At 39.5% G+C, this 16116-nt stretch overlaps 1 protein-coding gene across 2 annotated transcripts in view; it reads right to left on the bottom strand.

The window, feature by feature from the left end:
- Positions 1-15940, bottom strand: part of ERP27 (endoplasmic reticulum protein 27) — a 22236-nt gene extending 6296 nt beyond the window's left edge. Inside the window, exons 1-4 of one of the 2 annotated variants that reach the window (XM_035028163.1) lie at positions 15626-15940; positions 15169-15269; positions 13305-13442; positions 468-584 (exon numbers count right to left, since the gene is read on the bottom strand). In XM_035028163.1, coding sequence (XP_034884054.1) covers positions 468-584; positions 13305-13442; positions 15169-15269; positions 15626-15719 — 450 coding nt within the window. In that variant the 5' untranslated portion in view covers positions 15720-15940. Of the gene's footprint in view, positions 1-467; positions 585-13304; positions 13443-15158 lie in introns of those variants that run through there. The other variant, XR_004683370.1, reaches the window with a different exon arrangement.
- Between the last annotated feature and the right edge of the window lie 176 nt (positions 15941-16116).

Raw genomic sequence — 16116 nt, 5'->3', positions numbered from 1 at the left:
CTTTCTTTCTTTCTTTCTTTCTTTCTTTCTTTCTTTCTTTCTTTCTTCTTTCGTTCTTTCTTCTTTCTTTCTTTCTTAAAAAAGATTTATTTATTTATTTGAGAGAGAGAGGGAGAGAGAATCCCAAGCAGACTCCATGCTGAGTGCAGAGCTGGATGTGGGGCACAATCCCATAACCCATGAGATCACAACCAAGAGCAGGATACTCAACGGACTGAGCCATCCAGGCGCCCCCTGATGGGTATTTAAGTTTTAGAACTCGGTTTCTTTCTTTGTTTATTAGGGACAAGTCTATCAAATGTAAAGGGTTGTAGTAAGGATAGCAACATAAACAACAATAATGACAGCTACTGTTATTACTGGTCAAAGGATTAGAACTTCTAGAGGAAGAAATCTCTGCTATGGAGACAAGTACCCTCTCTGACACAGGAACTTCAAAGGGTCTGGAGACAAGGGCTATTGTTTACCACAGGGTTGTACTCTGTCACCAAGTGGAGACTGTTGACCTCAATGAAACGGCTTAATTTGGTGGCATCAATGCTTTCAGTGTCTTTGCTCTCTAAATCCAGTTTTTCGTTATCCACCTGGGTAACACAAAAAGGATAGAGTTGTCACTGTTCTGTTTTTATTTATTCATTGGTAAATGTTTCTGGACTATCTACCACATGTCAGGCACTGACTAAACCTCAAAAGACATCAAGGTAAATAGGAAATATTCTCTGCTTTCAAAGAACACTGTCCTGTGGGATACAAAAAAGGGAACAGAAGTGTCATCACAGGGGAATCATAGGCCCATATGTCACCTAAAGGAAGAACAGAAATTTTCCAGGAAGAAGCAACACTTAAAAAGTAGCCCAAACTAGGTCAGGTGAATGAGGGTGGGGAGGGAGTTGTAAATTAAAAAAACAGTATCTGCAAAAGGCAAAAAGATATGAGATGCCATGTTCTTCTGGAAGCTGCAGTTAGTTTGCTATGACAGTAGAGGTTAAGTGTGAGTAGGAGAGAGACAAGGTTAGTGGCGTAGGCTGGGGCAAACTTCCAAAGGGCCTTGAAGCCGAGGTCAATAGACTCAAGTCTAACCTGAAGGCAAGAGGATCCATTTGCATAATCAGATTTATGTATGTATGTATGTACCCTTTTAACGGGAAATAATATGCACAAATGGAGAAAAGCACGAAATGGAAAATGTAAAACTCAGTTTTTAAAAATTATTACAGGGCAAACAACCGTGGAACCACTGTTTGAGTAAAGACAGAATATTGCCAGAGCCCCGGAGGCCCTCTGTCTTCCCTTCTAAGCCATAATCTGCTTTTTTTTTTTTTTTTTTTGGCCAAAGGTGACCATTTCCTGACTTTTATGGTGAACATTTTCAATCCTTCCTTTATAGCTTTGCGACTTACGGGTGCATCTTTTGATCCTGTGGTTCAGTTTTCTTTCTTAAAACTTGATATAAGTGGAAACCAACAGTGTATTTTTGGTATGTGTATCTCATTTTGTTTAGGAGTCATCTGTGTTCCTGCATGCAGCTGAGGTTTTTCATTTTCTTTGCTGTATAATGTTCCATTGTATAAACATGCAACATGTATTTATTCACTTACTACTGATGGATATTTAGGCTGTTTCCAGTTTCTGATTATTAAAATAATACTTCAGTGAACACTCTTGTTCATGGTAACTATCTGTTGACCATATACCTTGGATTGGGATTTTTGATTAGAGAGCATTCGTGTTTTCAACTAACAAAAAATGCCAAGCTATTTTCTCAAGTAGATAATAATTTATGCTTGCACCCATATTGTTTGAAAGCCCCGTTGCTCCACATCCTTGCCAACACTTGCTGTTAATCAGCCTTTCTAATTGTATTCATTTTGGTGAACAGGGGTGGTGTCTTACTGTGTGTGTTTTTAAAAGATTTTATTTATTTATTTATTTGAGAGAGAGAGAGAGCAAGCGAGCGAGAGAAAGCGTGAGTAGGGGGAAGGGGCAGAGGCAGAGGGAGAAGCAGACTCCTGGCTGAGCGGGCAGCCCCTCAACGCTCAATCCCAGGACCCTTGAGATCATGACCGGAGCCAAAGGTAGACACTTTACTGACTGAGTCACCCAGGCGCCCCTTATTGTGGTTTACATTGCATTTCCCTGAGTAACCACTTGTATGTCCTCTTCATTTGCCTATTTTTCTATTGAGTGTCTATCTTTTTCTTGCTGGTTTGAAGATATTTTTAATATATTCTATATATGGGTCCTTTGTTGCTTCTATATTGCATTATCTTCCCTCACTGGGACCTTCCCTTTTATTGGTTATTGCTCATAAACAGAAGGTGATTTCAATGTAGTTGAGGTTATCAATCATTTCCCTTATAGCTGGTGTGTGTTTTTGTTTTGTTTTATTTAAAAATCTTTGACTACCCAAGGTCATGAAGATATTCTCTTATATTATCTCTTAGAAACATTACCATTTTATTTTCCACAATAGATTGGAAATCTACCTGGAACCCATTTTTCTCACTTTAAAATGGATGCTTAGATCTTGATTTTTATCCTTTTCTAAAATATACATTAAAATCTACACATTTCCCCCTTACAGGGCTATAAATGCATCCATAAATTTTATGTGTAGATTTTTTATCATTCAGTCCAAAATGTGTTCCAATTTCTGTTCTTATTTCTTCTCTAACCTATTGGCTATTTAGAAGTGTGTTTCTTAATTTAATCTTCTTATTAATTTCTAGCTTAATTTCTACATTTTATTTATGTCATTTGTCAACTTCTAGATATGTTATATGTGTCCTGAAAATTATGTATATTCTGTAGTTTTCAAATACAGTATTCTGTATATACTAACAGCTCACTTGGTTAATTTCATAGTTCGAATTTTCTATATTCTTATTGGTTTATTTAACCAGTTTATTCTATCAAGAGAGTAGTACTAAAATCTCCCACCGTGATTGTGAATTTAACCATTTTTTTCTTACAATTCTGTCAGTTTCTGCTTACATGTTCTCAGGCCATTTATTAGATGAATGCAAATTTAGAATTGTTACATCTTCTGGCCAAATTGAAATATGTATCATTATAAAGCATCATTCTTTATCTCTTGTTGCCTAAAAGACTACTTTGTCTGACATCAATATGCTTATATCAGCTTTCTTTTGGAAGTATTTGCATGGTATAGCTCTATCCTTTTATTTCTTTTTCTTTAGGTAGGAATTCCTTTTTTTTTAAAAAATGTTATTCAAATTTTAGTTAGTTAATATACAGTGCAGTATTGGTTTCAGGAGCAGAATTCAGTGATTCAGCAGTTACATACAATATCCGGGGCTCATCACAAGTCCCTCCTTAATACCCATCACCCATTTAGCCCATCTCCCTCCTCCCTCCCTCCATCAACCCTCAGTTTGTTCTCTATCATTAAAAGGCTCTTATGGTTTGTTTTCCTCTCTCTCTCTCTCTCTCTTTTTTTTTCCCTTCCACATATGAGTGTAATCATATGGTTTGTCTTTCTTAAATTCCACATATGAGTGTAATCATATGGTTTGTCTTTCTCTGACTGACTTACTTCGCTTAGCATAATACACTCTAGCTCCATCCATGTCATTGCAAACGGCAAGATCTCATTCTTTTTGTTTTAACATTTTACTTATTGATTTGTCAGAGGGAGAGAGAGGGAGAGAGAGAGAGAGAACATACAAGCAGGGGGAGCGGCAGGCAGAGGGAGAAGCATGCTTCCTGCTGAGCAAGGAGCTCGATTTGGGACTCAATCCCAGGACCCTGGGATCATGACCTGTGCTGAAGGCAGACGCTTAACCGACTGAGCCACCCAGGCATCCTAAGATTTCATTCTTTTTGATAGCTGAGTAATATTTCATTGTATATATACACCACTTCTTCTTTATCCAGTCATCAGTCCATGGACATTGGGGCTCTCTCCATAGTTTGGCTATTGTTGACAATGCTGCTATAAACATCAGGGTGCATGTGCCCCTTCAAGTCTGTAGTTTTGCATCTTTTGGGTAAATACCTATTAGCGTATTTGCTGGATCATGGGGTTTATCCCTTTATTTTTAACCTATCTTTATATTTTACATGTGTCCCTGTGTTTTAAAATGATCAGGAAACAAACCGAGGGTTGCTGGAGTGGTAGGGGGTGGGAGGGATGGGATGACTGGGTGATAGACATTGGGGAGGGTATGTGCTATGGTGAGCGCTGTGAATTGTGCAAGACTGTTGAATCACAGACCTGTACCCCTGAAACAAATAATACATTATAGTTAAAACAAAAAAAAAAGAAGACAGTAGGAAGGGAAAAATGAAGGGGGGGAATCGGAGGGGGAGATGAACCATGAGAGACTCTGGACTCTGAGAAACAAACTGAGGGTTCTAGAGGGGAGGTGGGTGGAGGGATGGGTTAGCCTGGTGATGGGTATTAAAGAGGGCACTGGGTGTTATACACAATGAATCATGGAACACTCCCTCAAAAACTAATGATGTAATGTATGGTGAATAACATAACATAATAAAATAAAATTTAAAAAAATGATATGTCTTTTGTAAAAAGCACAGAGTTGTATTTTTTAATCCAGTCTGCTCTCTTTGTCTTTTTTTTTCTCTCTTTGTCTTTTGATTGCATTATTTTATATAATGTAACCACGAATACATTTAATCCCATATGCATTTCCTCTTGGTTCTGCCTGTTCCAAATATCCACTTTCTTTCATTTCTGGACTACTTTGAATTGATTGAGCACTTTATATTATTCCTTCTTCCCCTTGATTGGCTTAGAAGTTACATGTGCTATAGTCATTCTCTTGAGGAGTACCAGCATGCATTATACAACATGCATTCTTTAGTCATCCGAATCTAATTTTAACTGTCAATTTTGTCTCTTCTTGGACTATGCAGACATTAGAACATTCTAGTAGTTTTCCTCCTTCCGACTCCATTCCCTTACCCCACAGTGAAGACTTACAAAGGTGATTATTATTGTGTATTTTAATTCTAAATCTCACAAAGTGTTATTATTATTGTCATATAGTCAATATACATTTACACTTCTGCACATTCTCATATTTTCTTTTCTTTTTGTTTCTTCCTGCACTTTTGAGCTTCCATCTGGGATGTTTTGCCTTCTGCCTAGAGAACAACTTTTAGTGTGAGTAAGATCTGTTGGGTGCCATGCTTAAAATATCGTCATTTCTGCTTTATTTTTGAAGGCTATTTTTGTTGGAGGTAGAATTCTAAGTTGATAGTTATTTTCTTTCAGTTTTTGCAAGATATAATTCTTCATATGTGGTATTCTTTCTACTGAGAAGTCATCTGTGAAACTTAGTATTACCCCTTTGAGATTACTTTGAGGGTAATCTCTTTTCTCTGATTTAAAATTTTCCTCTTTTTCTCTGAGTTTCAGCTATTATACTATGGCATGGCTAAGGGTAGATTATATATATGATACATATATATATAATTATGTATGTGTAGAGGTATAAGTGTGTCTGCATGTATGCATAGACATTATATATATAATATATAATTTATATATTCATATATGACCATCTTAATCCAATTTCAGTGATTAAGATGATTTAAATGTGTTGCAGCCCTTGGGAGGGCTGATCTACTTATGTTACATCCTTGTTCTTTTTTTTTTTTTTTAGATTTTATTTATTTATTTGAGAGCGAGAATGAGATAGAGAGAGAGCACATGAGAGGGGGGAGGGTCAGAGGGAGAAGCAGGCTCCCTGCCGAGCAGGAAGCCCGATGCGGGACTCGATCCCGGGACTCCAGGATCATGACCTGAGCCGAAGGCAGTCGCTTAACCAACTGAGCCACCCAGGCGCCCTGTTACATCCTTGTTCTTAGGGTACTGCTTTTTAGGGTCCAAAGTGGGGCAAAGGGTGTTTTACTAAATCTACCTCCTACTTCCGTTTCTGGGCCCTGAATTTCAACATTTACTTTTCTGGCTCCTTGAGGGTCTTAAAAAAGCTAGTAAACTTCTTAGCCTCTTGACTGCTTCAAGAACTGGCAGGAAAAGCTTCCCAGACAAAGAACAGTCCCAATGCAGCATCTTCTTTCTGGGTTTTCATCTTTTCTAGATCTTAGTCTAGACATTTCTCCTTCTTCTTCTTGTTCTCCAAAGCCTCCCTGCCCCCTTTTCTGCTTGCCTGGCTTTTAAAATAAGTTGGTTTTGGTGGAAGGGTTATCTAGTTACCTAGTCCATTATACCACATTTGCATTTTAGAACTACCTTTCCACCATACTCAGATATATTAGAGCATAAGACTTCATACTGTCCATCATTGTTCCAGAGTTTTCCGTTCCTCTCCCCCAATCTACTCATGCCCATAAAGGTACCAGATCATGCTTCTATCACCCATAGCAACTATGCCTACAGACAAATGTTAGCTCCTGAAGAGTTCTGTTTCCTAAAATAGTTTGAGATCCTTGGGCCACCAACCTGTGGACATCTCAACCTCTTCCCTTATATCTGCTCTCTCATATAGGTCCTACCCATTGCGCTGGATCAGAACCATCATTTTGGCGCCAAGATACTTTCTCCCAGTCTACCCAGCAAAGTCAGAGGTAAGTCTCATTTTAGTTTATGCAGGAGGCAATTCAGGCAAAGATAAATTGAAGTCACTAAACTACAGGAATCTGAGATTGTTCATTATTGTCATTCCCATGATGAGTACCGTTGCCTATTTTTCTCCTCTTTTGTTCAAGGTGGTCTCCCATCGGGTTAGTTAAAAGCAATATGCACCTTTAAGAAGCCCAATGCACTCTATGGTTAATAATATTAATTCTGGATATACCCAGTCATTCTCTTATAATACCTTTGTGAATGAATTATTTGAGTGCCTGCTGTGTGTTAGGCACTGAGGTACAGCGGGGCTTGACATTCACTCAGACAGCAATTCAATCACTTTATGACTGTTCTTCACAACTCAAATTTATAAAACAAATAAATGCTGAGGTGCAAAAGAATGTATTTCAAAATAAGAATTTTGAAAAAAAATCGTCAAAACCATAGGATATTTTAAAAAATGTGAACTCCCTTCTTATACTTAATTGTTTTAATATTCACAAAGTTCTGAGCAGAAGGCTTGGGGCAGAAATAGCAAAGCGAGAGAAAAAGTCTTCCTGGGGGGAGTCCTGGCCCGGCCCCTCCTATCCTCCTGCAGGGGTCAGTAAGAGTCCCCAGAGAAAGAGAAGGCGCACACAGTCTTTTTGCGGCTGCTTTGCCAGATGGCATGTCTCCTTCACACTTAAGGCTTTGCTAATTGCAAACATCAAAATCATCATTATTATAATCACAACCGGGGCCCTTTTAATATTTCATGTGTCTAAATACTTCACGATTATTTGGCTAGGAACCGGCGGGCCTGGTGGCGTGCCTCAGCTAACAGAGCTGTGCTGTGGCCGGGAACCCCTCCCTCCCTGCTCTTTTCCAGGCAGTGCCTCACCACTTCCCAGAACAGGGAGAACAGGAAGCGCCCGTTCCTCCAGGTGTTTCTGGACTTCAGGAATGCACTATATTGGAGGCAGAGGATGTTAAGGGGTGATAACATTCTCTAAGTAGCAAAGAGTTTTAATAAAAACCGCTCTCCTGAAGTCTCTCCAGTTTGTAGTGCTGCTTCTTTTTTTTTTTTTTTTTTGGGAAAAATCCCTTTATTCTTATTAATTCACAAATGAGAACTTCTTTTAACGCAACATGGCAGATTAGTTCCGTGGGTCTTAAACGAATAAGCTCTGGAACATTCATGTGTTCAAACAACATTTGAATGGGAAATCTCCCTTCTTTCAGGAATTATTTGCATAATGCACTGGACAGAAAATCCGACCCTGAAACCAAGAGTTGGGGAAAAATTGTTTTTATATATTTTCCAGTTTTTGGAAAGAATTTTACTTGAGATATCATATTCTTTTTCTCCCCAAGAAAAGAGGCACCAGAAGGAAAAGAGAAACAGTAAACCAGAAGGGTTGCCACCTTAAAATATAATTTTGAGCTTTCCCAAGGGTATTTGAAGTGGACTTTTTTATGTTTTAGACACTGTGCCATACCAACAGATTAGTTTTTTTCCTGTTCATTAGTAATTCAGCAATATTTTTTTGAATTCTTATGTGTTTCTCTAATTAAGAACCAAGTTTTTTATAAAGTGTATTAAAGTTGCCTTAGTTTACACCACAGTTATAGTATTAAATGTCTTGAATAGCACTGAGAAATCATCTGTGAAACAAAAACCCTCATGTTCCTGCGTTTGTTTTTGTAAACTGCTTAGCTCGCCATATATTTGGTAAATATATACTTTAGAAAAAAATACTTAATAATTGGACAGATCTCACTTCTTGCATTTATTAGCTTATTTTTATGCACTAGTTCCTTTTGATTCTCTTCGTTTGGCAAGGTGCATTTCTTATAATAAGAATCCAGCACATAACTGTCCAAAGAATGAAAGAATGCCTTCACTGTGTTTCCATTACTATCCCACTGGGTCAAAATTAGGCTAATTATCTTTCTTAAAATAGAGGTGATTGAGGAAACCCAAAGCAGGATAAACATTCAAATAATATCTGAAATTCCATTTTAGAACAGGTTCATGGTTTATTCAACCCAGGATTACATCTCCATTAGGGCAACAGCGGGAGTGTTGTCAGAGAGGGTGGAGGGTCTGCCTGCAAGTCACACTCACAAAAGACAAGCTGTCACACACACCAAACAGGTTGTCATACACAACTTATTACTGTTTCACTGACTTAAGTTCTTTCTGATCACATTTATAGAGTTGGCCTGCACTCTTTCTGGAGAGTGCTGTGTTCCATGAATATAGCACTTGCTGGCTTCGTATTGCTCTAACATTTCAAAGCATCTAGTAATGTCAACTCATTACAGTCTTACTGTTTTTCCACTTACCATTATTCCAGCTTGCCTCTAAATATGTTCTTACAATTGAAAATTCTCTATGTCTGCATTCTGAGATTTCTTTGCCAAAATATGTAATGCCTAGATTAAATCTTGAGAAGTAATCCTAGGGGTTAAGTAGTTCCAGGGGGATAGAGAAATGATTTAGGAGAAGGTTTAATTTTAAGTGGGCTTGAGAATGAGGAGCCTGATAGAATCTAGGAGTAAAAACAAAGGTTTTCGTCAGGCTTAAGTACTTCAGAAAGTCACTATAGTATCATAGAAATGGCATGTTTTGGAGACAGCAGTTCTGGGTATGAATCAGACGTCTGTTTATTCCATAGCTGTGAGACTATATAGAGTAGGGAGCTTTAGTGTCCTTATTGATAATGCAGGGATAATAATTATTTCATCAGATTCTCTTGAGAATTAGATGGTAGAACACTGAAAAACACCTAGCGTAACATCTATCATAACACAAAACAAACAGAATGAACTATACATTTAAGATGAAGATAGGTACCCAAAATTTCACAACAGGTTCACTTTTCCCAATTTAAAAAAGAATAGCCTTGGTTGATGTTCTTCTAAAAAAAAAAAAAAAAGTCATCCCAAACTCCTAAATAATAATTCTATTAAAATATGGACTAAACTTTTGAAAGTAGAAATTGAGACAAATATTTTATCTCAAAGCTGGTGAGGCATAGGTGGAACCTCTCCCAGACCTGCCCATGGAGCAGGGCAGGAACCGGTATGTTTGTTTTTGGTATGGTACATCAACAATCTCATCCGCAAGGTTCCCAGGAGTTCATTTAGAGTAGGTCTTGCCACTAATGGTAAACAAAAAACAGCTGCTAAAGAAGCGTGAACAGCCCTGGCAAGTCATCAACAGGGCTTTATAAAGAATACACTGTAAGCCAGGCTAATGCACCCATTAGAGGTCAGAAAGCCTGTGGACACATTGGAAGGAACAGCTCTAGTTTTTCTTCCCCACATGTGTATCTTGGTAGACTTATTTGTTTGTTTGTTTGTTTATTTATTTAATTTATAAAATTTTTTTAGTACTAAGACTTTTAAATCAGGACTTTGTGAGATTTATAAACACCGAACTGGGAGAAGAAGGACTTGTGGACGTGTATCTGATTAGCATTTTTTCTAGGGAAGGGTTACTCCCAGTGGTTCAGCAGTCACATGAAAGGCATTAGAACCACCTTCCATACCTGTCTTACCAAAGCTTTTCACAGAAGAGCTCGGTTTAATCCTATTTCACGATGGTGACAATAACAACCTGCAGCTGCTGTCCAGGTGGGCAAAGGATTAGGGACTCAGATGTACTCTGGGACGTGAGTCAATTTCTCAAGCACTTCTGAGTGTCTTAGTGACCAGAGGCATATTGTGGAGCTTTGGAATACAAACGTGCATAAGTTGTGGTTCCTGCCCTTGAATAGCTCATGGTCTAATGTCATATTAGGTGAGACAGACACAGAGATATATGACACGCACTATAAAGTGGTAAATGTAAATAGAGATATGGAAGTACAGAGGCGTAGGTAGGTCAGTTTGAAGATTCCATGGAGGCTTTGTGAAGGATACAGTGCCTCAACTGACTCACTGGGATAGGAGGAGGTCGCTGGGTGAGGCTAAGTGACAGGGGCCATTGAAGGTGGTGGCATTCTAGGCAGGGGCCTGTGTGAAGTCATGGAATTGTATTATCACACTGTGGAGCAAGAGTAAAGCCTACCGTGGGAATGTGCTAGAAAAGGGACTAGAGAAGCAGGTAGTGGCCAGGCCATAAAAGACTATATGTACCATTAAATATCTTGGTTTTTATCTTGTAAGAAAAGGAGAATATCGAGGTGTTTTTAAGAAGGGAATGTCATGGTCAACTTTCCATTTTAAATACATCATTGTGATAACAATCTAGAATTTGGATATGAAGTAGCAAAGGGAGACTAATTAAGAAGCTATTGAAATGGTTTATGCCAAAGATGCTAAGGGCCTAAATGAGGAATGAAGTCGAAAGAGTGAAGGGGAATATAGATTCAATCAGATTTGAGGTACAATTGGCAAAAATTAGACTAAATGAACAGAGCCATTCAATAAAAGTGTTTTAGAGGAAAGAGTATAATTTAGCAGGTGCAGATGATAAATTCAGCTTTGAACATGTGAGGACTGTAACGCTTAATGAAACTATCCCAAATAATTATATACAGCAAGCATTTGAATCATGAGAGAGGTCCAGGCTAGAGATAAAACATTTCAGATCCTCAGTAGACACATAATAGTCAAACAAAAAGAATTGTATTACCTAAGGAAAACACATTCATTCATTCATTGATTCACTCAACAAACACTTAATGGACACCTGCTCCATGACTGACACTTTTTTAGACTCTGTAATTGAAGGAGTGAACAAAATAGTCTCTGTTTCTATGGAACGCAAATTCTATAACCCAGATTGGAAAGAGCATTGGGGTCAGGAAACAGTGTACGGAGGCAGAGAACATCTCAAGGAGACTAAGAAAAGAAGAAGACCAGAAGTAGGCTCTTAGGAGTTAAGGAAAGAAAGAATCCTAAAGAGACCGTCAACAAAGTCAAATATGGCAGACATGTTCGCTTAAATAAGACCTAAAGTGTGTTCACTGGGTTTGGAAATGTGGAAACCAGGCTGACCTGCAGGAAAGCAGTTTTAATGGAGTGTGGGGCATAGATTAGGTAATAGGGTATTTAAGAGCTTGAAGAAAATTGGAGGCACTGAATATAAAATACATTTAAAAGAGATTTGGGTGAGAAGTGAAATATATAGGATGGAGGCTAGAGGGGGAAGGACATTTAGTGCAGAAATCTTGAAAACTTATCTTTTGTCCCGATTTTGCATTTCCAATAGATTCTATACATCTTTATCTTGATATTCCACAAACAATACAAACTTAACAACTAACTAAAGCATCAGAAATCCCTATTTTTGTATATGCCCTCACTATTCATTCATACCCTGGCTTTAAACTTTGCCTACTTTCCAGAAATTTTATGTTTAATCATTAGCAGGACCTGCCTTTTCTTCACTTTCTTTCTTTTTTTATAATTTTTTTAAAAAAGATTTTATTTATTTATTTGAAAGAGAAAGAGTGTGTGCATGAGTGGGGGAAGGTGGGACGAGGAGGAAGAGAAGGGTGGAAGAGGGAGGAGGAAGGGGAAGAAAAGGAGGGAGGAGAAGGGAGGGACAGAGGGAGAGGGAGATGCTGACTTCCCACTGAGCAGGGAGCCTGATGCAGGACGTGATCCCAGGACCCCGAGATCATGACCTGAGCCTAAGGCAGGCGTTTAACCCACTGAGCCACCCAGGCGCCCCTTTTCTTCACTTTCTTTTATCCCCTCTCTACTGCAGACCCCTCTCTACTACAGACCCTTAGTACATGGTTGATTTTGTCAGCCTAACAAAAGTGCTCTCTACTCTTGTGTTTTTGCTTAACAATCCACCCTAGTCATCACTGCCAAAATCATCTTGCTAAAACACATTCCTGTTCATGTTATTCCCGGATCTAAAGGCTTTAAGGGCTTTGCAGTGCCAACCAAGTTAAATGCAAACCCACTAACCTGGTATTCAAATTTCTCCATAATGTGGTTTTAATCAAACTTCTCTTACAGTTATTTTCTCTAAACATGTACCCTGAGATCCAGTCAAATTGGCTTGATCACTGTTTCCTAAGTTTGATATTATTCCCATCTTGGACATGAATTCTCCTCTACTTTGTCCAAATTTTATCTCTCCTTTAAATCCCAGTTCAGTTGTCTCTTTCATCATTTTTTTTTCCAGAATCCCTACATTGCATTTATCCTTTTAATGACTATCATACTTTATCCACAGTGATGTTCTTTGCATTGTAGATACTTATAAACTATGTTTACATCCTTGACTGTATTTTAAGACCTATGAGAGCAGAGAACATATTTAACATGTTTTTATTATCAGTATCTTGCAGAAGGCACAGTGGTTGTTTAATACATGTTTGGCAAATATAAGTGAACTCCCAAGGATATAAAAATATAAAATTTTGGAGCTCAAAATGACCTTAGCGATGATACGGTCAAATTCTTATATTTTACAGATGAAGGAATTGAAGCTAAAAAATGTCCAGGGACTTGCACAACTCACGTGGCTGGTCAGTGACAAAGCTGTGCTGCAATCCTACCTCTTGATGCTCAGTCCAGTTCTCTCTCCATCTCATGACAGCACCTGTTTGGGAAGCTTGAATGGAGCCACCATCTTTGTCATCATTGTCCCTGACTCCTCTGTCCCTGGCACCATCATTAGTGTTAAAGGCATAGAGTCCTTTCCAGGCTCACAAGTTCATGAATCTATAACCTAAGGAAAAACTGGAAGAAGGCTCGAGAAGCCCACCCAACTTACCAGGCGAAAGAGGGAAATGGTATTCCCAGTGATGTTGTAGTGCGCCAGAACCTCAGAATCAGTGCTGATTCCAAATGACACATCTTGGAATTTTTGCACCATACTATGGAATAGGGACACTGCTGGTATTTCTAAATCCTGAAAACAAGAGGAAAAAAAAAAATCCACAGGGATTATGTTAGAGAGGAGAAACATAGAGAATAGGGAATAGAAATGTGCTCACTCATATTAAAAAAATCATAGACTTGATTTATTGTCAGGTGAAACAACATTTACCTCTAAGAATGCAGGCTAAATTTGCAGTGGGATTGTTGAATTTTCCAGGCGGGGTGGGCTAATAGGTAACTACAGAATTGTAGCTCAGCCTGAAACTCCTGTCTGGCCTTATCATAAAGCTTGTAGTTTATTAGCAGAGAGGGGCCTCCATATCAGAGAGGCCTGCAGAGCTGGGCTGCACTGTCACCGATCCACCCGAAGAGGCAAATGTTTTGGGAACAATTTGTGGAGGAAAGAAGAAATGCAAAAATAAGAAATAGGTGCTGTCAAAGAGCCAAAAAGGGGAAAAAAAAAAAAAGAATAAAGGAAATTAAAATGGAAGCTTAGAAGTTTTATGAACAAAGGTTTGTGCAGGATGTGGAAGAACGGTCTTCTTTTCCTGCATTAAACCTGAGGTATTGCCCGTGAAGCTATTGTTCCTGTGTTGTTCCAACTCTAGAACCCAGGCCTGCAGGAGGGGGCAGGGAAGCCACGTCTAAATTAAGATTGCAAGATTCCAGTTCTTCCATAACAAGCCGCCATCATTTTCCCTGCTGTCACAGGACCTTTGCCCAGAGCAGCTCCAGGAATAAACAGGAGGGAGCATGGCCTTTTCTGACATCTTTCTGGGCCGGAGGGGGAGAAGTGCAAAAAGAAAAGAAACTGACTAGCCTTGCCTCTGGGGTCAAGCAGAGGGAGTGGGTATCTTGCTCCTTGGAAAGGGTGTGTGGAGTTCATTCGAGGCTAAGAACAATTGCTAATCTAGGCTTCCCCCTTTTTGATTCTCCTTAGCGTGGAATTACTCATGGATCAAATGATGGACGGCATCTGGTGGCTGCTTAAGTTATTGCAAATGCCTCCATTTCCACTTTCATTGCCTTCCTGAGGGTGGCTGTTGCGGTCTCCAGCACAGATTTCTCATCGCGGAGAAATGGGCTCCCCTGTCTTCCTTCCCCACTTGCATCTCATTGCAGCCATTTCCAACTGTGTACACAGAATCGCCAGGGTGGTGGCGAGTAGTAACTAATTAATGGAAATGGATAAGAAGGTCTGCAATAAGAGCAGGGGCTTGATCTGTGAGAATAATCAGATGTTACCTTCAAAGAAAGAAAAAGTGCTGGAGCGGTGCCCTTTCATGTATGATTACTTTCATTAGCCAGGCAGCCAATCTGGAAGATGGCAGCTAATGCCTCCAATGTTCAAAAGGTCAAACTTTTTCAACATTTCTGAACAAACGAAGAGCTAGAAGGATGAGGGACTACCTATTTGGTAAGGCTTTAGACAGAGATTAGCCATTGGCTGTGTTTCCTGGATGATAGAAGTTGAGTTTACTCTGGCCCCTGCCTCCGCAGTCCCGATATGGACTTAAGATTCAAAGCACTCCTAGATGAGGAGCCTCAGAACTCTTGAAGCAAGTGTGAGAAAGATATAATTCAGAGACTGGGAATGTCTTGAAATTGAGAGGTCTCGACTGAGAAGCTGAAAGCAGACTCTGTGCCCTTTGACTTCTAGTGCAGTATCATCTGGCCAGCAGGTGACGGTCATGGCTGCTCTGAGCTAAGATGTTCCTGGTTCTTTGGGGGAACAGAAGCGGGGTACCTGGACAAACCTGGAAGAAACCTATGACAGCCACCTCAGCAGCAGCAATGAATTCCACGGTCGCTGGGACATCTGTGAGTGACACAGTTTTCTGGGAAGCAGCAGAACCATCTAGAGAGTGAGAGAGAGAGAAAGAAGGAGAAAATGTTGGGGTATCAAGTGGAGGGGAGGAGTTCTAAATGCTGAGGGCCTCTCTACTTTTTCTCTATGTACTATGGCCAAAGAGATCACGGTCATCATCCCAAGGCCTTATTATTTTACTAACATATGGAGGGTGACTCCACCTTATGGTTTCACTCTGAAGGACGATGCTAGACTTCTCTTTTCTCCACTGGGCAACACAGGCCTTTATCCATTTTCCATTTCCTGAAAATGTTCTCTGTTTGGAGGAAAAGTACTTAGAGCATTCCCACGTTCCCTTCCCTTCCCCTAACAACAATGGTCACCCAAGTGCTTTTTTCTTTTACCTGATGATTCCTGAACTTCTGCAGCAACTTCTGGGGATAGTCGCCATGCGAAAAGAAATAATAGAAACAGGAGTCTGGATTGGTCAGCTTCCATTGTTCTTTTCCTGCTCCTTCTCCAAGCCCTGGACTTTGTGTTTTAGGAGACCGAGTCAGGGCAGCCCGCTCCTGGTAAATGGCTGTGGTGTTGTTAGTGTTCTGGGAACTATGCAGCTGGCTCTATGGGAACCTTCAACTTCTGAGATAAGAGACCAAGTTCCATGACAGGATCTCAGAACATAACCAACCAGAAGAAAGTCGAGGCTGTTCATTTGGATTAAAAAAAAAAAAAAAAAAAAAGGAAATATTCTTTGCAGGTATTGATCTAAGCACTAGGGATGCAAAAGGTAAGTATGATCTGATCCAGCCTTCCCCGGCTTGGATTGTTAGTGTGAGATGGACAAATAGGTCATTTAAATATAAAACGGGATGTGATAAAAAATTGAGACACTCAT

Source organism: Mirounga leonina, unplaced genomic scaffold (genome assembly GCF_011800145.1).
Source record: "Mirounga leonina isolate KUSES-001 unplaced genomic scaffold, KU_Mleo_1.0 Mir_201, whole genome shotgun sequence".
NCBI lineage: Eukaryota > Metazoa > Chordata > Mammalia > Carnivora > Phocidae > Mirounga > Mirounga leonina.
This window is presented reverse-complemented; position numbering and strand designations above follow the sequence as displayed.